General features: G+C 41.4%; 1 protein-coding gene and 1 long non-coding RNA gene across 2 annotated transcripts; both read left to right on the top strand.

Annotated features, from left to right (window-relative positions):
* The first annotated feature begins 4,829 nt into the window (after positions 1-4,829).
* On the top strand, positions 4,830-5,298 carry LOC104851018 (vesicle-associated membrane protein 4-like). The gene is given in 3 exon segments (XM_033763988.1): positions 4,830-4,934; positions 4,937-5,093; positions 5,147-5,298. Coding segments are annotated over 3 exon segments (414 nt in total).
* An 11,130-nt stretch (positions 5,299-16,428) lies between these two features.
* LOC104850999 lies at positions 16,429-19,828 on the top strand. Its single transcript, XR_777113.1, has 2 exons — positions 16,429-16,866; positions 17,693-19,828. It is a non-coding gene; the product is annotated as an uncharacterized LOC104850999 (long non-coding RNA).
* The last annotated feature ends 4,819 nt before the right edge of the window (positions 19,829-24,647 follow it).

Here is a 24,647-nt window from a genome sequence, read left to right as displayed (position 1 = left end):
TGCATCCAGGAAGTTACACCTGACTCCACAAGAACAATTGTTGCAGAAAAATTGGTTCATCAGGTGTTGAGGCTGTGTTCTCAATTCCTACCAGTAAGTATGAGTTCAGGAAGGGAATGTCATTGCTATTCCAAGGAGAAAATGTTGTGAAGAATCGAGAGTTGATAGGGAAACAAGTACATTCACAAGTCCGGTCCCTTCTGGAGAATTCTGGATGTTCCTGTTCATTTTCCATCTGCAAAAATGATCACACTTTATTTAGGCTTTGGTTTTATTTTGGTTTTGTTTTTTTTTAATTCCATTTTGTTTCTCCTGTTGTAATGAGTTGTTTGGAAATGTCATGCTCTGTATTTATAATTCTCTGAGAAAGTGTCTTGTATGAGTCTTAGGTCTGACGACACTACAGTTGTTGGCATACATGGAAAAGGGATAACTCGGTGACAAATCACTGAAATTCTTTTACCTCAAAAAAAAAGTCCAGTCCAGACAAAACCTTACACATATATAGAGTATAGAGAAAACAGAATTGACTGTTTTCTAAGAATTTCGAGTTGATTCTTATGCAAGAAGTCTTTAGCTCTTAAAAGACTTATTCTGCATAAAGGTGACATTCTTTAATTATGGAAGTGACTTTATTTTTACTACAAGCCTACTCATATTACCAAACACTACCAATTACTGATCTGTGTGAAGTGCTTTTTCTTTTATCTGAAACAGTGATTTATATGAACTGTTGAAATAATGGAACCTCAAACTACAAATGTATATGTAAAATTGCATAAATGCACTGACTTCCTTCTCCCTGACTATATTTTTAATAAACAACAGTAATTCTATATGATCAATTTTATTAAATTATGCAAAACTAGAGAGGTCTTCTGAGAAGTGGTATTTGTATGTATGCATGGTTTCGGGAAAGATTTTGCTGCCGACACTAGGAGACATTCAGAGAGCCTCATTTACTTATTTGTGAAGAGGGCTGTGTACTGGGTGCAAGTTAGTCTTGCCCTGGGGAAGCACTGCCTTTGGGGTTGGAAGATAATTTGAAAATGAGAGAACAGAAGCTCCAGGTTGAAACCTTAAAGTCACTGTTGTAGGGTTTTTTGTTTTTATTTTTTTGTCAAGACCTCGTGCTTGTGAGGTAGTTGTGGTGCCGCTGAGATAAATCCCCAGCCCTGTTGTAGGTATTCATGACTGGCTGTTCTTACCCTTGAGACATTTAGATTGATAGGGGGAAGAAAAAAAATAGAACTCAGGAAACCAAAAGAGATGAATATTTTTTAGAGAATGATTTCCCTTTTTGGCATGTGTGGAATTTTTTTCTGCTGTTTTTAAGAGAACAAGTGAGTGAAATGCATGTATCCAATATGTACACATTGTCTTGGAATGTAACTGCCCAAGGGAAAATACGTTTTCCCTTTGAATCCCCTGGTATGTAAAATGACTAACACATGAAAAGGGCTCTCACATACAATCCTACAAGAAGACTGGCATTGCCAGGAGGTTTGAAATCAGTGTGATGCTGTCTATATTACCAGTACTTGTTTGGGGACCGGGCAACGCTTCGGTTGCTGACAATTGTGCAAATTGCTTTTGGCACCATAATGGGTTATGTGGATGAAATTGTGTTTTTCTTTGGAAATGTGGTGTTGCTGCATTGCCTAGGCTGGCTTCAAACAAGATCCTCCTGCCTCATTGGCCTGAGTAGCTTGAGATTACAGGCGTGCACCACCGCCCTCTGGTTGAAATTTTAAATGTCATCACCTTGAAGTGACAAGAAGAGATGAGAGCAACATTCCACTTTCAGGCACCTTGGTACCATGAAACTAGCACACTTTCATATTCTGGCTGGACAACTTTCTGGAGCTCTCGGAGTCTCTCCTCCCTACTCTGGGGGGATTAATTCTCACCCCCGGGCTTGTTGAAGATTAAATGAATGTGAAGCTCCACTACTCCACTAGGGGTGGTCATCCCATAAGGCTATCATCTTGAATTCCCCACGAACCATTAGAATAAAAATGACAAATTCAGGGATTTAATTTTTCACTCTCTGCCCAAATGTTATTTTCCCATCAAAAGGTGCATCTGTGACAACAGCTGTTCTTAAAGCTTGTGTTCCACACCATGCCATTTGGATTGTAGAGTATTTTTATGATTTTGCTTCAGAAAAATTTTAACTGAACTTTTAAGAGAGATTCCTACCCACCCGACCCTCCCTGCCTTTTTCTTCAAGGTTGTTTGCAGAAACTCACTGGAGTTCTTAAGTGGGAAAACAAAGCCACCCTGTAGAGCAGCACAGTGCTGCTGTGGTACAAGGATTTCCTTTCTCTGGCTGCCTCTGAGAGATTGGGTTCTTTTGTCTGTGGAGAGCCCTGCATGTTTGCACGCATTACCAGGGAGGTGTGCAGTGGGGAAAGGCTGACGTAGAGCCTGAAGAACAGTGGTAACATGAGCGGGTGACTTCAGGAGTAGGCAGAAGACCTGGCAGAGGGCAGGGCTAAGCTGAGTGGTACTGGGCCTGCGAACCGGGGAGGCTCCTTACTCTATAGCGTTGAGAAAATGGTTTCGCCTCTGAACCTTCTGTCTCCATAGAAGGGTGTGGCAAAATCACAGCAGTCAACGTGCTGTCAGGTTGGTCCAGCCCTAGGGGTGACAGGGCCCCAAGACCTCTGCTGCAGCCATGTGCATACCCCAAGCAGGTGTGAGACCAGGCAGGGACTTCCTTGCTGCCCTGGGTTCTGGGATGAGGCCAGGCATCCTGTGGAAAAGCCAAGGAGCAGAGATGGCGACATCCTGAATGAGACCCCAACCCAAAGGAAGACTATCAAGCTTCTCCCTAAGCCCAAAGAGATAGGACATGATGTGGACAGGACGTAATGCACCAGGCCATTTAGTCCCCACTCTACTGCTTGGTTTCCGTTCATTCCCCAGCCTTTATAACATAAGCAAGAGCTTTCTCTGTATGTTGACTTTCAGGTAAGAAGATTGTGGAGAAAGAGTGAAAATTCCTGGCTTCCAGATTTCTAAGAATATCGTGCACAGCAGTCTTATAATTTTGACTTTTCATTGTGAAATAAAACCAAACAGCCTTTTGGCAGAGATACTGGAAGTGAGTAGAGCATGGCCAGCGTCCATTTTTGTAGTATTTTTAAAAAAAACATTATGGACTTGGCTTTTTCCTGTGTGTGCTCTGGGCTTTGATAATTCAGAACAAACAGTAGATAATACATGATTGACCATAGGTGGAAAAGGAGAAAATGTAGGAATGACTGCTACCAAGGCAAAAGGGGATACAAGTTTGGCCACTGGCATCCTTAGGGAGAAAAAGCAAGAAATGATGAGGATGAAATCGTGATAAACCAGGTAGGGCAGTGCACTCCCATAATCCCAGCAGTCTAGGGGGTTGGGGTGGAGGCTGAAGCAAGAAGATCACAAGTTTGAACTGAGTTTGTGCATTTAAGCAACTTAGACTGAAAGTAAAAAGTAAGAGGGCTGAGGATGTAGTTTGGTGGAAAGGCTCTGGACTCAATTCCCCTTACAGAAAGAAGAGGAAAAGTTTGATGTGGAAAATATAAAAACCAAAAGAAAACTTAACATTCCATAAAAGTTGCACCTGGAAGGCCGGGAATTTAGCCCGGTGGTTCTGCCGCCTGCCTCGCAAGCACAACGTCCTGAGTTCAATCCCCAGTACCCTCTCCAAAAAAAAAGTTGCACCTAGAGATGGCATTAGTTGAAAAAGAAAAAAGCAAATGTAATAGAACAGAAAGGATTACAGTTTATCATAGGTAGTAAGGGTAATTATTTTGTGAAACTTTTATTTCAGTTACAAGTATATGTGTATCCCTGTAATATGAAGATTTTAACTTTTTCAGAAGATACCTAGAAGGGGTATAGTTGTGTCACATTTATAGAACAGGACTGTCTGGAGCCATTCTCCATAATTCTGGGGAAAAATCACTTCACAGTCAAAATGATTAGGTCCAGTCTTCCCTACAGGCCAGCTATGACATGCAAAACAGGACCCCATTTTTGCCGCTGGTCAACAAGAAGCTCATGTTGATCAGGACAGTGAGGTAGGCAAAGAGGTTCACTACAACAGTAGGTGGGGTGAGTTAAGCTGCTAAGAAATTGTCCCTCCACAGGTGAAACCTTTCTCTTAGCTGATATAATCAAATAAGAAAAAGCCAAGTCAATGAGATTAGATAAGGTGAAATAAAAGGACATCGCTGAAATACAGAAGATTATTAGTAACCGCTTTGAAAACCTGTAATCCAATCAAATGATAATATCAGGGGCAATGGAAAGATTCCTAGATGCATATGAATTACCAAAATTGAACCAAGAAAATGTAAGAACCCTGAATAACCCAGTAGCAGGCAATGAAATTGAGGCAATGATAAAAACTTACCAAATATGAAAAGTTTAGCTCCCACTGGGTTCACTGATGAATTCTATGAGAACTTCAGGGAAGATCTAACACCAGTACTCCTCCAAGGAAGGAAATCGAAAGCGAAGGAGCACATCCATATGGGAAGCTGACATCACCCTGATTCCAAAACCAGACAAGAACCCAATGAAAAATGGAAATCACAGACTGATTTCCTTAATGAATATGGGTGCAAAAATTCTTAACAAGATCCTGGCAAACAGACCGCAACAAACCATCAGGACACGCCCACTGCCCCTTTCTGTCCCCCACCAGTCTTCTGTGGTTCCCCACTCTTTACCCCTGGCAGCCCGCGGGTGCCCGAGAGAGGAGCTCCCCGGAGCCTCGGGAGGTGAACACTTAGTCTACTGGGAGCTAGAAAATTTCTCCGGGGGTAAAAAGTATGCCTCCCACATTCAAGTGCCCCCTAAACGATGACGATGTCACTGGTTATGCGAAAAGTGGAAGGAGAAATCTTTCGGAAGATGACTCGGATGAAGAAGAGGACTTTTTTTCTGGGGACCGTCTGGACCAAGATTTGGAACTGTAGATGATAAAATGCAGCATGTTTGGAACCAGGCGGGTGAAGTTATTGCTGTCATGCAAGGAAATCTTGCAAAGGAAGTTAAAAGAGGGGAGAGCCTAGATGAACCACAGGACAAATCAGACAAAAGAATCCTGTTATGTCGTGTAATCCTCTACATCCTCTGTGTGATGTAAAAATCCTATCGGATAACGCCACTGCTTTTAGCAACGGATCCAAACAGCTTCGAAGGCAAATGTGGTAGCGCCGATGCAAAATAAAAGCCATCGTGGCTCTGGCTGCTGTTTTCCTCTTGCGAGTGATCATGATTCTTACCGTTATGATCTGATCACAGAGCTCCTCATTAAACAAGCTCTGGAATAAATTTTATTAAAAGAATAATGAAAGATTGCTGTGTAATTTACACGAAGCCTATGTCTACCACTTTCAAAAATTCTTTCTCACGAAACTAAGAGGCAAGTATCACCTCAAAATGGAGCATTGAGAATATCCAGTTATCTTCTTCCCTTTCAACAAAATGTACTTTGAATAATTGTATAAAGTGATGGTAACTATTTTGCTGTATTCCAAGGATCTAACTGGAAACTGGATACATTATTTGTGCATATAGTCAAACACTGACAGATTTCATACTAATATTTTAGTGGGATAAGGCCTTACATCATTGCATCAAGATGGGGGTCGGCATGGGTCCAAAAGCCTATGCACAGAACCAAATCATTCATCATGCTAAAGGAGAACCATGACCATTCCACCAATGTTCGCAAGGGTGTCATTCTTTTTATAATCCGATGGCTCTGTAAGCAGTTTCCACATGTTTATGGGTGTAACAAAAACTAAATGTTTCTGACTTTGATTACAACTGAAAACATTCTAATAAACCTATTTTTGACTGTTAAAAAAATCATTAAAAAGACCATATCACGACCGAGTAGACTTCATTCCAGAGAAGCAACATACGCAAATCAGTAAATGTAATACATCACACAAACATAGACAAGGGGGAAAACAAATCACAAGATCATCTCAATAGATGCAGAAAAAGCCTTTGACAAAATCCAACATCCATTTGTGATGAGAAAAAAACAAACAAACAAAAAACCCAGAAAAAAATAGGTAAGGAAGGACCTTTTCCCCATCCGTTAAAAGCCTTTATGACAAATCAACATCATATTAAATGGGGAAAAATTGAAAGCTTTCCTTCTAAAATCAGGACCAAGACAAGGATATCCACTGTCGCTACTCCTGTTCAACATAATACAGTGGTACTGATACAGGGAGGGTGAAGGACATGAAAGAGGACCTCCAAAGGGTATAAAGGAAATATTAGAATTCCATCCTGTTAGGTGTCTGATACAGAGAGTTCACATTCTCTAAAATCGAATTGAATTCTAGGAAAAGTGGAGGTTAAGAGTAGGAAAATATTTACTGAGTGGATAACTCCTCACAGGTAGGAGGGGTCCCAGGGGGGTAGCCTATTTTTCAGGGGAAATTCCATAGAGCAAAAACCAGGTGGGTACAATATGTGCTAAAACTATGAACAGTCAATAAGGTTACAAGTATAGTGCTTAGGTAACAGTGATCCAATGGGGGAATAAGTCATGTGACAAGTGTACACAGAAAGAACAAAGTCTTTTTCTAGGAAATGATGGGTCCAGGGGTAATGGTCACCCACTGGAGTGACTCATGTCTCTCTAGATTTCATTAGGCCAGGTGTTACCACTTATCTGTTTTGCAGAAATATGCAGGCCTGGTCTCAGATTCGTCTCCAGCCATAGCTGTAATGTGTTTTCATTTTTGTGCTGACTCTGTCTCAGTCTCAGCCCTATCTGACTGCCTAAAACATTTCCACCTAACTTAGCTGTTTATAGTAGTACCGCAGTTTATGAATTTAATTTGTTTCACCCTTTTGGGGAAGGTGGCTGCGTTTGTGTTTGTGTGGGGAAGATAGCTGTTATCGTGTTTGTCAACCAATGCGGTGTTTGTGAAGAGAAGTAAAATTTTGTTGAACACTTTTGTTTGCAAACCAAATTGTTTTCAAACAACTGTTCATAAACTGAGGTATTGCTTTACTTCAAACTTTAGCTACAGCAATCAGGCAAGAGAATCAATTGAAAGGGGTACATGTAGGAAAGGAAGAAGTCATATTATCATTATTTGCAAATAGCATCTTTTACTTAGAAGACCCAAAAAATTCTACCAAAAAACTCCTGGAATTAAAAACCAAATTCAGTAGTGTTGCTGACTACAAAATCAGCACTCAAAAATTAATAATGTTCCTGTACAACTATTATGAACTCTCTGAGAAAGATAAGAAAACAATTCCATTCACAGTAGTGTCAAGAAAAATAAAATACTTAGGAATTAAGATAACCGAGAAATTTAAAGACCTCTATATGAAAACTATAGTATCTTTAAAAAAATGAGGGCAGGGGGACCATCAGAGAATGGGAAGACATTCCCTGTTCATGGATAGGCAGAACTAAAATTGTCAAAGTGCCCTTATTAAAGGGATTTAATGCAATCCCATCGAAAATGTCAATAGCATTCTTCACAGAACTAGAAAAAAAAATTACTAAAATTTATCTGGAACCAGAAGAGACCCAGAATAAAAAAAAAGCAATTCTGGGCAGCAAGAACAAAGCCAAAGGTATTAAAATCATGAGTTTCAAGTTATACTACAAAGCTGCAGGGAGAAAAACAGCATATTACTGGTACAAAATCAGATATGCAGACTGATGGACTAGAGGGTGCAAAAACAGCCCCAGGCACATTCAGCCATCTGATATTTGTTTGTGTTTTTTTTTGTTTTTGGTACCGGGGATCGAACTCAGGTCCTTGTACTTGCGAGGGAGGACACCGAACCACTGAGCTAAATGCCTGGCCTGAGCCATCTGATATTTGACAAAGGGGCCAACCACAGAGGCTGGGGAAAAGACAGCCTCTTCACAAGATGATGCTGGGATAACTGTTTTTTTCCCATGCAGAAGTAATCTAGATCTGCATCTCTCTCCTTATCCTAAAATAAAATGAAAATGGTTAAAGACCTAGATATTAAAACAAACATGGAATCTTCTGCAAGATAAATGAGACAAAACTCTTGAAGACAGGGATAGGCAAGACTTTCTGAACAGAACCCCAATTGCATAAGAAATAATGCTAATAATCAGCAAATGAGATTATATCAAATTAAAAATCTTTTGCACAGTAAGGGAAGCAACCTAACAGAATGAGAAAAAAAATTGCCAGCTATTCCTTAGAGAACTATCTAGACTATATAAAGAACTAAAAAAAACAAAACAAAAAAAACCCAACAACAACAACAACAAAAACCCTTAGACCACCCAAAACAAAAGAACTAATCAAAAATGGATAACTGAAGTGAATAGACGATTCTCAGAAGTACAATTGGCCATAAGTACATGAAAAAGTGCTTTGCACCACTGGCCATTGTAGAGAAGTACGGCTAATTCCTGTGTTTCCTTCCATCTTACTCTAGAAAGGAATGGCTGTTATCATGAGCTTGAAACCGGAAACACTGGTGAGGTTGTGGGAGAAAGGGAACCTTTGTGCATGGTTGGTGGCAATACAAACCAATTCAATCATTATGGAAATCAGAATGGTGATTCCTCAGTGAACTAAGAATAGGAATTCCTCTATGAAGAAATACCTCTTCTGGGTATCTTTCTGGAAGAGTTTAAGGCTCCATATTACAGTGATTCATGTTTATAGTTGTACAACTCACAATACCTACATCTTGGAAACAGCTAATATGTCCATTAACAGATGAATGGGTAATGAAAGTGTTATATTTTGGGTACCTCTCAGTGATAAAGGATAAATTGGAGTCATTTGTAGGAAAGTGGATGCACCCTAAGAATGTAATACTAAGCAAAATAATTCAGGCATGGAAAGTTAAATATTGCAGTTTCTCTTACACGAGACACCCAAAGTATAAATAAAGAGCAAAATAAAAAGACAATGGGAGGCCTGCTTTGCAAGCACAGGGACCTGAGTTCAATCCCCGTACTCCCCACCAAAAAAAAAAAGGTCAATGGGAAAAAAGGAGGTAAACCTTTTACAGATTGGAAGGGAATTTAGGGATAGAGGGTCAGGACAGAAGGGAAGGGAAAGTGAAAAGGTGATGTGATATATGTATGTACTAGCTCCCAAGATGAGTGTGTTCATTATGGCTTTCGTTATTTTATTTATTTATTTTTATTATTTTTTATTTTTTTGGCTTTTTTGAGATAGGGTCTCACTATGTAGTTGTGAATGACCTGGAACTCACTGTTTAGCCCAGACTGGTCTCCAACTCACAGCGATCCTCCTGCCTCAGCCTCCCGAGTGCTGGGATTATAGGCGTGCACCACCACGCCCGACTCCTTATTTATTTATTTTTGTACCGGGGATCGAACTCTGGTCCTTGTGTTTGTGAAGCTGGCGGCAGAACCACTGAGCTAAATCTCCAGCCCCGAGTGTGTTCATTATTGCAAACGTGTGCTAATAAAAGTAACAATAAATAAACACACAACGCATTACCCGTCAATCCCCTCCTGTGGGAGACCAGATGGGAACTGAGGCCTAACTGGCCTCCTCTGTGAGCACAATGGAGAAAGGCTGCACTTCAGGGTGATGGCAAGTGCAGGTTCTAAAAAGCAGGACAGCTGAGTTGTTGACCTGAGAATGTACTAGTGACGCTGGAAAGCGGATGACTCCTGCGTTAACTTCGATTGCTCCTACCTGTGTTTGGGTGAACAAAGGTTGTACTAGAGGCGAGCGCCCCCTGGCGGCTAGCATGTTAAATTGACTGTGTCCTTGTCATTCATCCTTGTTTGACCTTAACAAAGTAGTGGATCTTGGTCCCCTACCAGTGGCGCCTGGGTGAGGAAAGCTTGGAGGAATGGGCTGGCTCCCCACGGGTGGCGGCTGGGGTAGGAGGGACCAGAGACCAGCGGCGAAGGCCAACATGGTGGGTCGGCTGCAGTTGGCACCCTGTAAACAGGAACTCCAAGTCCTCTTTGGTGAGTGTGAGTGTCAGGGCCGAGCCTCCCAAGGGGGCACCGGGAGGGGTCCGTTCATTTGTTGTGAGTTGAGTTCCCCCACAGGGTGAAGAAAGGACTCTGAGCCGATCATCATCAGCAGCAGCACAGCCGGAGAGCCAGAGCTGCTCGTCTTTATTCCTTCAGCCAGTATATTGGCCTAATGTTATCAGATATACTGAAAAACAACAGCTCTGTGTGTGTGTGTGTGTGTGTGTGTGTGTGTCTGCGTGTCTGCGTGACCAGACTGCGCATGCGTGGTTGCTCTGTGATTACGTAAGCCCCTTCTGGCGACTGTGCTAGTACTGGGGTCGCGTCCTCAGGAGTCCTTGAACGCTGGGGCTTTGACTCCTTTCGCAAAGGCTTCCTGCAGTTAGTCGTTCGTGGTACTTTTGCACGGAATCTGATCTGGTGAATAAGGAAACACCATAATATTTTTACCAGCCGGCCTTTCCACTGGATGATGTGAAGCGGGAGCATCTGGTCCTCGCTCTTAAAGACACTCATGCAGGAGGACGTCCAGAATGCTTCAGAAGTTGGCAAGAACGGTGGGAATAAATGTGTACGAAGTGAAGGGAATTAATGCCAGTGTGTCTTTTACGGTGATATTTTTTAAATGTGAACACACACCGTAGTTTTTGATCAACCCTTGAATTAGAACCGCCGGGAGAGGACTGCTCTGTTCCCACTGGACTTTGTCCTCTAGGGTACAAACCTGCAAATATCACCACCATATGAGAAGCACTACTGGAGATTACAACCAGGGGGAAGAAAGCAGGACCGAGAAACCGCAAGAACGAGCCCAGGTGGATTTGTTCCCCCCCCCCACCCTCAGAAGTCTCCCTTGGGATTTTCCGTTTAGAGGAGCCCACGATTTCTGCATCTTGTTTTACTGAACTGGTTTAATTGCGATTCTGATTAATCACAGGAGGACATTATAAGATTTTTGATAGTTTGTTGCGTTGCTTTCCAAGATAAGTCTGTACTGGTGAAGACTCTATCCAAGTCGTATTTTGCCCCTTTTTTCATGTATTCTTTCCAAGATTGGTTCTCATTAAATAAAAACTACCAGTTTTGTCTTTGGTTATCACGATAGCAGGCAGAGTTTTCAAACATTTGGAGGGTATTTATATTTTTTCTTTGATTAGTATCTTATTGCCTTTTCATAATTTTCTGTTCATCAGGAAAGAAAATTCTATATAAAAATTTCTGCCTATATTGCAAAGGTGCTAACAATGATGCTCCATTGAAGTTCTGGATTAAATCTCTTCAGACCATTGAATAACACAAACAAAATTGAAAGGGTTTAAAAAACATTAAAAGGATTGCCAGGTGTGGTGTAATCCCAGCACTCAGGAGGCTGAGGCAGGAGGATTGCTGTGAGTTCAAGGCCAGCCAGGGTTACACAGGGAGTTCAAGGCTAGCCTGAACTACATAGTAAGACCCTGTCTCCAGAAAAAAGGGGGAGATTAACATCCATTTCACTTTATGACTATCTTCTAATAATTTTTATTAAGAAACAAGTCAAGAGCCTTAAACATTTATTAATTTCCTACATGGGAAAATAGTAGCCAAAATAAGAGAGGAAAATTATATCATCAAATGAAGCATAGTTTTACTGTGCTTATTGATTTTCTGGAAAAATAAAACCTAAGTTTCCCCAAACTTACAAATAATTAAAGTCTGTAGCTGAAGACAGCTGAGTATGCGTTACACTCTCACAACAGAGGCAACAGAGAACAGGAAGGAGAGGTCGGACTTCAGAACCGTGGATAGTTTTGTGGATCAGTGATTCACAGCCTGAACGATTTAAGGCAAGTTAACCTTTCAGAGCCTCAGTGCTCTTTCCTCTGTAGAGTGGGATAATCGCAGTGCCCATCTCTGGGGGTTGTGCGAAGGAACCAAGACAGTTCCTGTGGGGCTGGGGGTGCAGTGCAGTAGCAGAACATTAACTCCGCTCGCACAAGGCCCTGGGCTCCATCTCCAGTACAGCTCCCTGCCCTGCCATTATATTCGGGAAGTGCAACACTGTACTCAACAATCATTGTATTTCTTCTTTTCAAATTTTACCTGCATAAACCAACCCTCTCTTGGCATCTTTAGCTTTCATTTTTCAGTACCTGGTTTGGGTAATGGCCTGGTAGTGATATGCACAGATGTCCTTTTGACTGTGAAATCATAATGTGACAAATATAATCGCGCTTTCTTGCCTTGTAACAGTGGGAGGACTGTGCATTTCGTTTCAGTGCAGCTGACAGTATTTCTCAGCAGAGAGGAACATTTACAGGGATAACTACAAATATTTGGTGTAGCTAGGTGTCTGCCCTTCATTTCTTTCTTTTTTTTTTATTCTACATCAAACAATAAAATAATCTAAGAAAAAATGATTTCATCTGCACTCACTATCAGGAATAACCACGGTTAGTAGTCTGTCATTATGCGAACACTTCCCACCTGATTGATTCTGTTCTGACCCCTGTGGCTGCCTAGGATTCTTTTCTTTTCCAGTACTGAGGATTGAACCTTTGCACTGAGCTCCATCCCCAGCTTTTTATTATTATTTAGTCCACATTTTCAGCACACAGTTATCACATTCATTGGGGGGAGTTGGTACACGTATACAACTTTTTACTTGTTTTGTTTTTGTTGAGACAGGTTCTTGCTAAATTGTCCAGGCTGGGCTTGAATTTAAGATTCCCCTGCCTCAGCCAGGCATGCGCTACCGTACTGGCTGCCTGGGGATTTAAACCCAGGCCTTGCTTCAGGGAGACTCTGAGTCACTAACCCACGTTGCCCTAAGCCCCTGTCCCTGCCTCACCAAGCGATGAATGAGGTGGGGGGGGTACGTAGCTGGTTCACCTGCCTTACCTATGGCAAAGCAGCTACCTTGTGTCATGGCCCGGATCACCACTCGAGCCTGCAAAGTAGCCTTTTCTAGTCTTGTTTCACAGATAAGAATGAAGTATGAAGACTTGGGAGATCTGCACATTTTTTCAAGCTGGTGACTGGAAGGGCTAAGAGTGACGTCACACATCCTAAAGTGCGTGGGGGGGAGCTGTATTGGATGGAAGGGGAGAGACAGAGAGAGAGAGAGAGAGAGAGAGAGAGAGAGAGTAAGGGACACCTGAATGATACTGACATATTGTCCATTTCACCATCAGAGCCATTGTAATTTCTCTCAGTTCTGTTCTTTCTTTCTTTCTCTTTTTTTCTAACTTGGCAACATCTAGGTTTGAAAATGAGTAAAGTTCTGTTTTCCCTATCAGGAAAAAAGGAAATAGTTTCCCATAGGTGTTCACTGAAAACTGAGAAAATGAAAACAATGTTTTGAGCTATTTAGGGATAATGTTGACTTTGTTTTTGTTTTTTCTATTGAGAACAATGTGGAAGGCAGAGTTACTCCTCAGCTCCTTCCCTGGGCCTGAAGAGTGGAAGGTGGCGGGTTTCAGGCTGGTCCTCGTTGGCCCCTCACTGTCCTCTGCCTGCTGCTGACCGCAAGGATCTGTGGTCCTCCGCCTGTTTGGAGAATATCGAACTTGGCTGTGAACCGTGAACAGGAGCAGGTGGGTGCCTTGAGCGTTAATGACACAGAATTCATATATCACCTCTGCTGCCTGTGGGAGAAGCTTTATATTTCAAAAGTGTGTTTAAAGATTCAGAGACATTTCTTTTCTCCGTGTGCAGGTAACATAATGTGCTGTGAGTCCCTCAGAGCTTAAAGAAGTTAGTTAGAGGGTTTGGTTACCTGCAGGGTTTCAGGTTGGTGTCAGGGGCTGGCCAATTAGGTCTTATTCCCTTTTTGAGTCACATCAGCTTTGAAAATGTGTGTTAAGTATTTTCAGGCGGAATCTTGTTTTAGCCTGGCTTGAAACTCTCCTTAAATATCTGTGTGGTGGGTAGGATGGCACCCTCTCTGTGTTGGCCCAGCGTGTATTGAATAGGTGCAGAAAGTACATGGGTTGGCGCTCGATTGGGTAGATCTCTCTCAGCACTACACTTGGAGGTAGCAAAGATCTCAGCAGTCATCTGATCCAAGTGCCTCGGGTTACAGATGAAGAAAGAAGTTAAGTAGAAAGAAGGACTTGTGTGGTTCGCAACTGGCGCAGTCATGGCTGGCTGGAGCCCAAGACTTGAAGCCCTTCTTTCCTCCTGGAAGGCTCAGGGCCAGAGGCGACCTCAGAATGGATTCCCCTCTCCCCCTGCCACGCGGTGCGACACCTGTTTCCCAATTCTCAGTCATGATCCTTTTCTGTATCTGTTGGCCCCTCCTGTCCTTCAATCCATGCTTTGTAAATTCTAATTATCTAAATGCCCTTCTCATTTCGCTGGAAGAGTATTTTATATTTCGTTTGCATATCTGACTTTTGAATCTACCGACAAAAATACTGAATAGTTTATAGGAAAATGGATACATATTGAAGATATACTCCTAAGTGAAATAAAGAAGTCACACATGTGTAAATACCGAATAGTTTCTCTGGTGTGAATAATCTGCAATAATACAGAAGATCCTAGTAAGATTACTGACATTTAGAAATGGGAAGAAAGGAGCTAAAGGTGTAGGGAAGGTGGGACAGGTAGGGGAAGGGTAAAAAGGGAAAAGAAAAAAGTGTGAGATAATGAAAAGATGGAAAAAAGTGTTTGTAGATGGGGAGGGGAGGAGGGGATGAAGGGAGGGCAGGGGTAAGGGGAAAAATGAGAATCAAGACTTGTCATGTAGAGGTACAAGATCCCAACAATGAATGTAACTGTACTGTGTCCCTAAAATGTACCAATAAACTCAATTAAAGCTGAAAAAAAATAAATAGAAAACAAACACTGGGACAATTTTGAAAATGCCATCCATTAGCCAAAGTTAAGCATGCACTAGTTTTTCATTGTTAGACTTAGTGGTAAATATAAGAATCCATCTACTTCAACATGCAAATCCTTAACCCCATTTACTATGTTTTCTTTTTTTAAAAATAGAGTTTATTGGTACATTTTAAGTATATAGTGCAGTTACAAAAGAAAAAAAATACTGAATAGAAGACTCTTATTGGATACATGAATGGTTTATAGAAAATCATTGCTAGGGCGTTTTACTCTGTTCTCCATTTCCCTCAAGTCTGTTATAAATTATTTGGCAGAGATTTTTCTTAAGCTACCACACATAGGAATAGCAAACGTCTTGTAATAAAAATCTAAGCTGCTTTAAGTAATGTTGTGCCAATCATATACCGTGGGAGGAAGATTTTTTAGGTAGAAAAGCTTATCTTGATATGGAGTTGAAGTCTGCCACCTTTTCCTTGGTGATTTTCATTCCATTTCAGTCTTTTGTCACCATTGAGGGTACAGCTGATCCCTTTTCTAGGGGGTAACCCCTAAAATATTTGGAGTACCCCCATTTCTCCTCCTGATGTTCTATACCAATGCGTTACTTCTCTCGAACACTGTGCACTGTAAACATTGTTGTGAATTCCAAGAAGTCTTCCACACCCTCTCTTGACATAGTGTGTGCTACTCAAACTCCCTCAAATAACTGCTATTGTGTTGTTTACTTATGTCCTCTCTTCTGACATCAGCCCTTACAGTGTTGTCTTGGCAACAGAGAGAGGTGTTCTTTAGACACTGAACATGTCAGAGCCTTGACTTTGGGCTTCTCAGCCTGCAGAACTGGGAAAATTCAATGTCTGTTGTTCATTAGTTACACAGCTTCAGGTAGTTTGTTATAGGAGCACAAATGGACTTAGGGTATACGTTGAAGAACAAGGACATGGAAAGATGTTTAAGAGGGGAATTCAAATGAAAAATGGCATTGAGCTATCGTTACAAGCCCAATTGCATGCTAAAATCAAAGGCACTAGTAATAGTATAGGCCGATGAAGATGGGGGACCCCTGGAATTCCCCTACACTGCTGATGAGAATGAGAGATAGTCAAATCACTCCAGCAAATGGCTGAGCAACTTCATATAAAGTCAAACACACATATCCTGCCCTCACAATCCCACTCCTAGGTATTTGCCCCGGAGAAATGAAAACACATGTTCACATAAAAACCTGTACGGACGTAGTCAAGAGAGTTACATTCATAACTGTCGAAAGCTGCAGGCAGTCTCAATACCTTTCCATGGGTGAATGCATAAGACGACAAATATGGTACATTCACATGATGGAATAGGATTTATCAGAAAAAAGCAGTGAGCTAATGATACATGTGACAGCTTGACTGAATCTCAAAGCCATTATGCTGAAAGCAGTCTCAAGAGTGCATGTTGCATGATTTGCTTTACATTGTTTTTGTTTGTTCTTTTTTTTTTCTTTTTTTCTTGTACTGAGTATTGAACCTGGGGCCACAAATATGCTAGGCAAATGCCCCACCACTGGGAAGAGTGTGTGAGTATGAAGAAATGACATGGGATGATGCAACTGTGCTGTATTCTGATTATGAGGGTATGAAGAGACCCGCCCTATTGCCTGTCCCAACATGTCCTGACTTGCCCCATCACTTGCCCCACCGCCTGACTTGCCCCGACAAGTTCCGAGAATAACCCGCCCACTTCCCGTTAGCACACCCAATTCTCGGAATCTAAAGAACAAGGAAATAGTCCAACAATAAGATGTGGCAATCCGCGCAAAATACCCCTCCCAGCTTATGGCCTCACATGAATTAACCAATCCACAATTCTGCTTCTGTACAACCCGCTTTCCCGCTCTCCAAACTATATATAAGCAAGATCATCCTTGGCGGCGCGCTTCTCTTGTCTTCGGACATTAGAGACGCCCGTGGCCCACGCAATAAAACCTCTGCATCTTGCATCCGTACGGTCTCGGCCGGTCATTGGGGGAAGGTGCGTCGAGTCGGACCTTACAGGTAGATACACCAATCAATGCATTATAAAGTTTATAGACCTGTGCTGACCCCCAAATCAATTTCCTGTATGCTAATTTAATAAGTAAGATATTATGCATGCAGAAAAGCAGATGTGTCACATGCGGGGCTGCAGACATTTCCAGCCACTCACTTCTCCCTTCTTTCCTCCTCACTCATCTACAACATGTGCTCCTTGGCTCTTTCCCAACTTCGGCTGTTTCCCCTGCAGGCTGAGAGCTTTCTGTACAAGGTCTCCTTGAATGTATGAACCCAGCCATTTGACTGATGGTTTTGCAGAGGGTGCGGAAGCATCTCAAACAATGGCCACAAGAGAAAGAGGCTGGGTGTGCGCCCGGGGGAGGACACAGGCAGAGCCCACACAGAGCTACCAAGACATGGAGTCTTAATCTTGCCTCTGGGAACTGGACACACATCATAGGCCTTATCTCATATTACCTGCCTGTTCTGTCACTGCCCAAGTGCCAGCACAGAAGTGATACCATGTGGACACAAAACACCACAGACTCTTGGCTCAGAACCAAGCCTCCAGCACACTGACAAGCTGCCTGTGAAGATGGTTGTCTCCGCTCGCAGGTTCACTTTCTCAGAGATAACTTGCAACAACTATTATTTCCATCCTGGTCTTCATTATTTCCTCCTTTCTGCTTGTTTTGTGTTTAGATTTCTCCTTTTTCTAGGTTCTTAAGGTAGAAGATTAAGTTATGAAGCTATTCCCCCCACCCAAGTACTGGGGACTAAAGACAGGGCCTTTGCGCTGAGATTCATCCCTAGTCCTTATTATTTTTTATTTATTTTTTGGTACAAGGTCTTGCTAAGCCGTCCATGCTGGGCTCAAACTTGCGGTCCTCCTACCTCAACCTCCTGGATTGCTGGGATAACAGGCATGTACCTTCCTCTTTTTAAACATAGGTGCTATAACTACACATTTCTATCTAAACAGTGCTATCAGTACATTGCACAGGTTTTCTATGATGTTTTTGTTTTTCTTCATCTCAGAGCATTTCCTCTTTTCCCTATAATTTTATTTTTGGTCCTGTGGTTATTCAGGACTGTGATATTTAATGACCACAAATTTGCAAAACTTTTAGCTTTTAAAATTACTTATTTTATTTCCATACCTTAAAATTTGTTATGGTTTGTCTGAAAGAATTTTCCATCTACACGTGAGAAGCAAAAAAGAAAGACTGAATGGGTCAGGGTACCCAGATTGCCTTCAGGGGTACAGCTCCAGTGGCCTAAGGAGCTCCCCAGGACCCCACCTCCTAGATCCCACCCCTCCCAAAGGTGCAGCCCTGGGGACCAAGCCTCTAATGCATGGACTTTTTTTCTTTTTATTATTACCTTTTTGTTATATTTGGCAATATATAATGAATGCCTTCATTGTGGGGAGTTGGTACGTATACATACAGTATTTTAGTCCTTCTAGCATCCTCTTCTCCTTCCCTCCTCTCCTCTCTCTCCATCCCTGGATCCCTTTCCCACCTGCAAAAGTTCAACCTCCCTAATTCCTAGCACCTATCTTTTGCTGTGATCTAGATCATTTACACTTTTGGTTTCTCATGTAAGAGAAACCATGAGATGTTTAATATTTTGTGTCTGATTTATTTTGCTTAGCATTACGATCTCAAAGTGCATCTGTCGTCCTACAAATGTCTTCAGTTTGTCTTTCTTTATGGCTGAGTAGTGCTCAATTGCAGCATGTGGATTTTTGAGAGACATTTGTCCAAACCATAGCAGCTCTTGGTATGCAATGAGCACTTTTAGTCTCTTGCTGTTTTCAAGATTCTTTTGAAGAGACCCGCCCTATTGCCTGTCCCAACATGTCCTGACTTGCCCCATCACTTGCCCCACCGCCTGACTTGCCCCGACAAGTTCCGAGAATAACCCGCCCACTTCCCGTTAGCACACCCAATTCTCGGAATCTAAAGAACAAGGAAATAGTCCAACAATAAGATGTGGCAATCCGCGCAAAATACCCCTCCCAGCTTATGGCCTCACATGAATTAACCAATCCGCAATTCTGCTTCTGTACAACCCGCTTTCCCGCTCTCCAAACTATATATAAGCAAGATCATCCTTGGCGGGGCGCTTCTCTTGTCTTCGGACATTAGAGACGCCCGTGGCCCACGCAATAAAACCTCTGCATCTTGCATCCGTACGGTCTCGGCTGGTCATTGGGGGAAGGTGCGTCGAGTCGGACCTTACATTTGGGGGCTCGTCCGGGATCGACGAGACTTCCCCCACGGACCCCGACAACCGGGACGGGAGGTAAGCGGTCCGCTAATACGTGTCATTTTGTGTTTTTTTGTTATGTTATTATAATTTGGGAGAAACGGAGAGAGCTGACGGGCTTATCTCCGCCTCCATTTGGTCCTGGGAGACGTCCTGGACATTTGGAGAAGTCACCCTGTTTAAGGGCGAATTCTCGTTTGGAGAGATCACCCTGACTAAGGGTGATATCTCGTTTGGAGAGATCACCCCGGTTAAAGGTGAAATCTCGTTTGTGCTGTGGGTTATCTGATAATCCACGGCGTTAGTCTTGGAAATTTGTGGCGCCTATTTTGTTGTGAGTCCTTGTATATCGTCTGTCTGTCTTGTCAGTGTCTCGTCTGTTGAGTGTTAAACTAAATTTGTTCCTAGGGTCAAGATGGGAGAATCCAGATCCAAGAACACCCCACTGGACTGTTTTCTCACTAATTTTAAATTGGCTTTACCCCTGAGCAGGAAAATAAATACGGAGTCAAATTCTCCCACGAGAAGGAAGGAGCTATCTGGCACAGCCCATGTTGGGCCTTGACCTGAGTCCCACCAGAGAGAGTGACTGTCTGCCTCCTCGGAAGGGAAGAGGTGCACCCCTAGGATTTCCTGGGTTCCCTTTCTAGGATGCGGAGGCCAGCTCGCCGGTAGCCCAGCTCGCCAGTAACAGAAAAGAAAAAAAAAAGGAGAATAAATGAAATCATCTGAATGGTGAGATCCCCTGAGTTACCCCCTAGTTTGTCTTTGGAAGGGGACCCAGGGAGGGAATATATTAACTTCTTGTGTGACTGTGTGTGAAAGAAACTTGGTTAGGAGAATGAGTACAAGGAGCTAAGAAAGCCAATGGTAACCCAATATATACATCAAAAGAAAGGGAGGAAGGCTTGCGTTTAAAGAGCCCTCCAGGCAAATAAATGAGGCTGTTTTCTGGAAGGGCACCCCACCATTTGTCTTGTGTCACCGTCACCACACAAGGGAATATCTAATGGTAATGGGAAAAGCTAATACTAAACCAACTCTTCTTAAGTGCATAATTCAGAATTTTGATAAAGATTTTATGGGGGACTATAAGATAAAACTGCAACCAAAGAGGCTTAAAACTTTGTGAGTTATCTTGGTCTCAACTAAGCCAGACTTTGCCCACAGGACAACTCTGTAAAAAAGAAAGTTATCTGCCTTTGTTTTGCTTACCTGAGACTTTGACAATTTAGAGCCTTGAATACTCTCGGAACTGCTCAAACTTCTATTCCGTGGTAATCAACTACTAATGAGACTATTTAGTTTTGGTTTTGAGACAATTGCTTGCCAAATCTGCTGTTTTCCCATGGTAAACTTGCCTCTCAGAAAATGTGACATCGTTGCAGGCAAATCCCAGTGTTTACCCTTTGGAGGAGGTTGAGCTGCCTCCCCCTCCCAGGGTTACTAAGATTAAAAGTATGAAGAAGGGTGGGAAGCAAGAACAAAATTGTTTAGCTTTTCTGCACTGGAGGGTGCAAATGGAAAAGCATGATGAGACTCAGAGAAAAGATGAAACAGGGCTTACACCCAGATTAACAGAACTAAAATGAAAAATAATGGATTAAAATCAGGTAGGAAAACTCTGAAAGACAAAATATGGGGAAAAACACTGCAAGCCAGAGAAACTGCAATTGTGTTTTACCAGACATTAAGAGAGTTTTATAAGAAAAATCAAGTTAGAAATTTTAACTATTTGATAAATATATCTTTGTTTCGATTTGAATTAAGTTTAATTGGTGTACTTTAAACATTTCTTGTGCACTGCAAATTCTTGAATTGTGATTATAAGGTTAACTTGCTCTTTTCTGTACTTTGTTGATAAAAACTCAAGGTTAATACTGTTCTATAGATAGCCAGTCAAATTTTAAGATGTAACAATCTGAGAACAGAAAAAGAACACTTTAAGATTTTAATAGCTGAAGTTTGCTATAGAAGGTTAATAGTAAATGAGACAGAAGAAGATAGTAGAAAAGCTATGGGTAAAAGAGATATACTTTTGATATGAAAAGATTTTGTATGTTTGTCTTGTTAGAAAGATATAAAGAAAGATATACAAGACCAGAAGGCTTAAGTATGTAGAGAAGGTATGTGGAAGTGATTTAACAAAATTATATATATTTGCTTGTTGGTTTCAAGTTTGTTACAGAAGGTTTACTTTTATAGTAACAAAGAGCTTTCATTCCTTTTGATTCTAATTCTGTTAGATCTGTTAATTGATTTGCAAAAGTTTTGACTAGTCTTGACTAAAAGAGGGTTTAAAACTGGAGAGTTACTTAGCTCAATAGTGCTGCCACCTGCCTTATAATTCAATTGGCCAAATACGCTTGAGCATATTATAGTTTCACAAATTGTCTTACAAGTTTGTGTCTGTACAATTGTTTGAAAAGTGTTTGTCCAGTTATATTTGATTGAAATGACAGCAAGGATATCAATAATTTGTTAATTTCTATAACCTGGTTTTATAAGTTAAAATTTTGTCACAATAATTGAGTATAAACTCAGGTCTAGATAAATGCCTGCTAATAGTAAAAAGACAGCTACTGAAAGAAAATCTATTCTGGTCTTTATTCACTAAGGCCTTCTGAGAAGATATACCCCCAGTAAGCATGGCTAAATATGTTGTTATAAAATGTTTACATTGGTTATCATCAAAGGGTTAAATTCTAAATATGTTATTGTGATGTTCATAGTGCTCATTTCCAAAATAAGATTTCTATAGAAAAATAGTTATTAAGAGGTTCTATTACAAAATGCTTTTGATACCTAATTAGATTAAAGGTTATAAAGTTTCATATATAGAATTATTATTGTTAATTTTCTGATGTACTGAATAAAAAATCCAGAGAATTGAGAGACTATTAATGCTGCTTCAAGAGACAAAATATAGTTTATGCTGCTTAGAGCAAAGGACTTAAAACAGATGAGAGAATTTTTGAGATAAAAGTTTTTTATAAGATCTAGATTCTCTATATCTATAAATCTTTAAATGGCCCAGAAAGACAGTGTTTATGATAGAATAAAGAGCAACAGTCAACATTTAAACAGCTAGAATTAACTCTTTCTGCCGCCCCCCCCATATCAGGGATCCTAAATGTGACCCAGCCTTTTAGTTTGTACCTGACTAAAGGAAATCATACTGGTTTAAGGGTGCTCATTGAAGTAATAGGCCGATAAAATTCGCCAGTAATATATTTATCTTAGAGTTTAAATCCAGCTGTAAAGAGACAGTTCCTTTGTTTGTAAAGCCCTGACAGCTGCAGTAATGCTAATTGAAAAAGCTGGCCAGATAACATTAGGAAAAATTAATTATCTGGTTTCCCCTTGCCTTTTAGAACTATTGAATAACATGACACTGATGACTCTCAAATAATAGAGTCACATAATATCAGGCCCTCCTCTGTGAGGATCCCCACCTATATTTTGCTCCAGTTAAAACCTTAAACCCTGCTACTTTTGCCCTTGGAACCTGGCCCCCTGACCACAACTGACTCAGGGTCACTGATGAATTGTTTTCCAGTCATCTAAGATCTGCACAAAGACCCACTGCTTGAGGCTGATGTCGTCCTATTGAAGGATGAGAGCAGCTTCATGAAAGATGGGGCATGTTATGCTGGCTATGCAGAGATGACTCAGGATGAAGTGGTCCAAGCAGGACCCCTCCCCACTGGATGGTCAGTGCACTGAGCAGAGCTATGGGCACTCATACAGGCTCTCCGATGGGCAAAAGAAAAGAGGGTAAACGTTTATACAGATTTCTGTTTGCCACTTGGTGTATCTATGGCACAGTCTAAAAGGTGTGGTCTTCTCACAGAAGAGGGCAAACTTATTAAAAATTTAAAAAGGGTATAATATAGTTATTTGAGGCAATGTGGAAATCTGACAAAGCAATAATTCATTACTCTGAACACCAAGGAAGGAAAAGATGCGATAGCAATGCTAAGGTAGACATATAAGTCAAAAGGGCCATATGAGTTGCTTATGGTTACTCCCATGGTTATCAAGGTAGCTGAGGCTCAGCTACCACCACTCTAGAGTAAAACAATTTCCAGGGAATCCGACTCTAGGAGGCCAAGAGACAATGCACTCAAAGCCCTGCTCTCACCACACCGGAAGCTGGTGAGTCTACGCACGGCTGAAGAAGGAGAACTACAATCTAGATATAGACTCTTATATTGTGTCATACTGTTATGAGTTATTATACTTCTAAATTAAGAGTTTATGAGCATACAGATGATAAAAATATGAAAACTTTTTGTGCTCTGGGAATCCTAATCCCCAATTTAGCTGTCTAAGAGATGCCTTTACAAATTGCTGTGACCCCTTAGCTAAAAATTTAAACAATGAATCAAGTTCTCAGGCAGGAGAAAGGAACTAATCATTAAGAAACTCTACCCTTAATAAAGGATTTTATTATTGCCAAAGAAAATGGGGGAATGGAGAGACCCGCCCTATTGCCTGTCCCAACATGTCCTGACTTGCCCCATCACTTGCCCCACCGCCTGACTTGCCCCGACAAGTTCCGAGAATAACCCGCCCACTTCCCGTTAGCACACCCAATTCTCGGAATCTAAAGAACAAGGAAATAGTCCAACAATAAGATGTGGCAATCCGCGCAAAATACCCCTCCCAGCTTATGGCCTCACATGAATTAACCAATCCGCAATTCTGCTTCTGTACAACCCGCTTTCCCGCTCTCCAAACTATATATAAGCAAGATCATCCTTGGCGGGGCGCTTCTCTTGTCTTCGGACATTAGAGACGCCCGTGGCCCACGCAATAAAACCTCTGCATCTTGCATCCGTACGGTCTCGGCTGGTCATTGGGGGAAGGTGCGTCGAGTCGGACCTTACACTTTCTTTTTCTTTGGCTTTTGAAAGTTCAATTAAGCCAGGCATGGTGGCACACACTTGTAATCCCAGATCTCAGGAGGCTGAGGCAATAGGAATGCTGTGAGTTTGAATTCAATTGGTTACACACTGAGTTCAAGTCCAGCCTGAACTATAAAGTGAGACATTATCTCAAACAAACAAATAAACACAAAACAAGGGCAGCAACAACAAAAAACCAAAACAAAAAATAAAAGAAAGAAAGAGGGAAACTTCAAACAATGCTGGGTCTAGTTGTAGACCTCTTTGAGTTTATCCTATCTAGTTTGTTAAGCTTTTTGGATATGTAGATTAATTTTTTAAATATAGCTTTGGTGTGTTTGAAACCTAGACACTTCTTCCAAAATGATCCCCCTTTTTCTTTTTTCCCCTCAGCGATTGTCATTGTGCATATATTGACACTATTGATATTATTTCATGGCTTTCTGAAGCTCTGTTAATGTTTATTTGTTTTCTTTCTTTCTGTTTCTCAGTCCAGATAATTTCAATTGGTCTCTTTCTTTCCCTGCCACTCAAATCTGTTGGTGAGGCCCTCTATTGAATTTTTAGCTACTGTACTTTTCAACTCCAGAAATTCTGTTTTGTTTTCTTATAATTTCT

The sequence above is a fragment of the Fukomys damarensis genome, unplaced genomic scaffold (genome assembly GCF_012274545.1).
Source record: "Fukomys damarensis isolate Sample0158 unplaced genomic scaffold, DMR_v1.0_HiC HiC_scaffold_16, whole genome shotgun sequence".
NCBI classification, from domain to species: domain Eukaryota; kingdom Metazoa; phylum Chordata; class Mammalia; order Rodentia; family Bathyergidae; genus Fukomys; species Fukomys damarensis.
The sequence above is the reverse complement of the archived record's forward strand: the minus strand, read 5'-3'. Positions and strand labels throughout refer to the sequence as shown.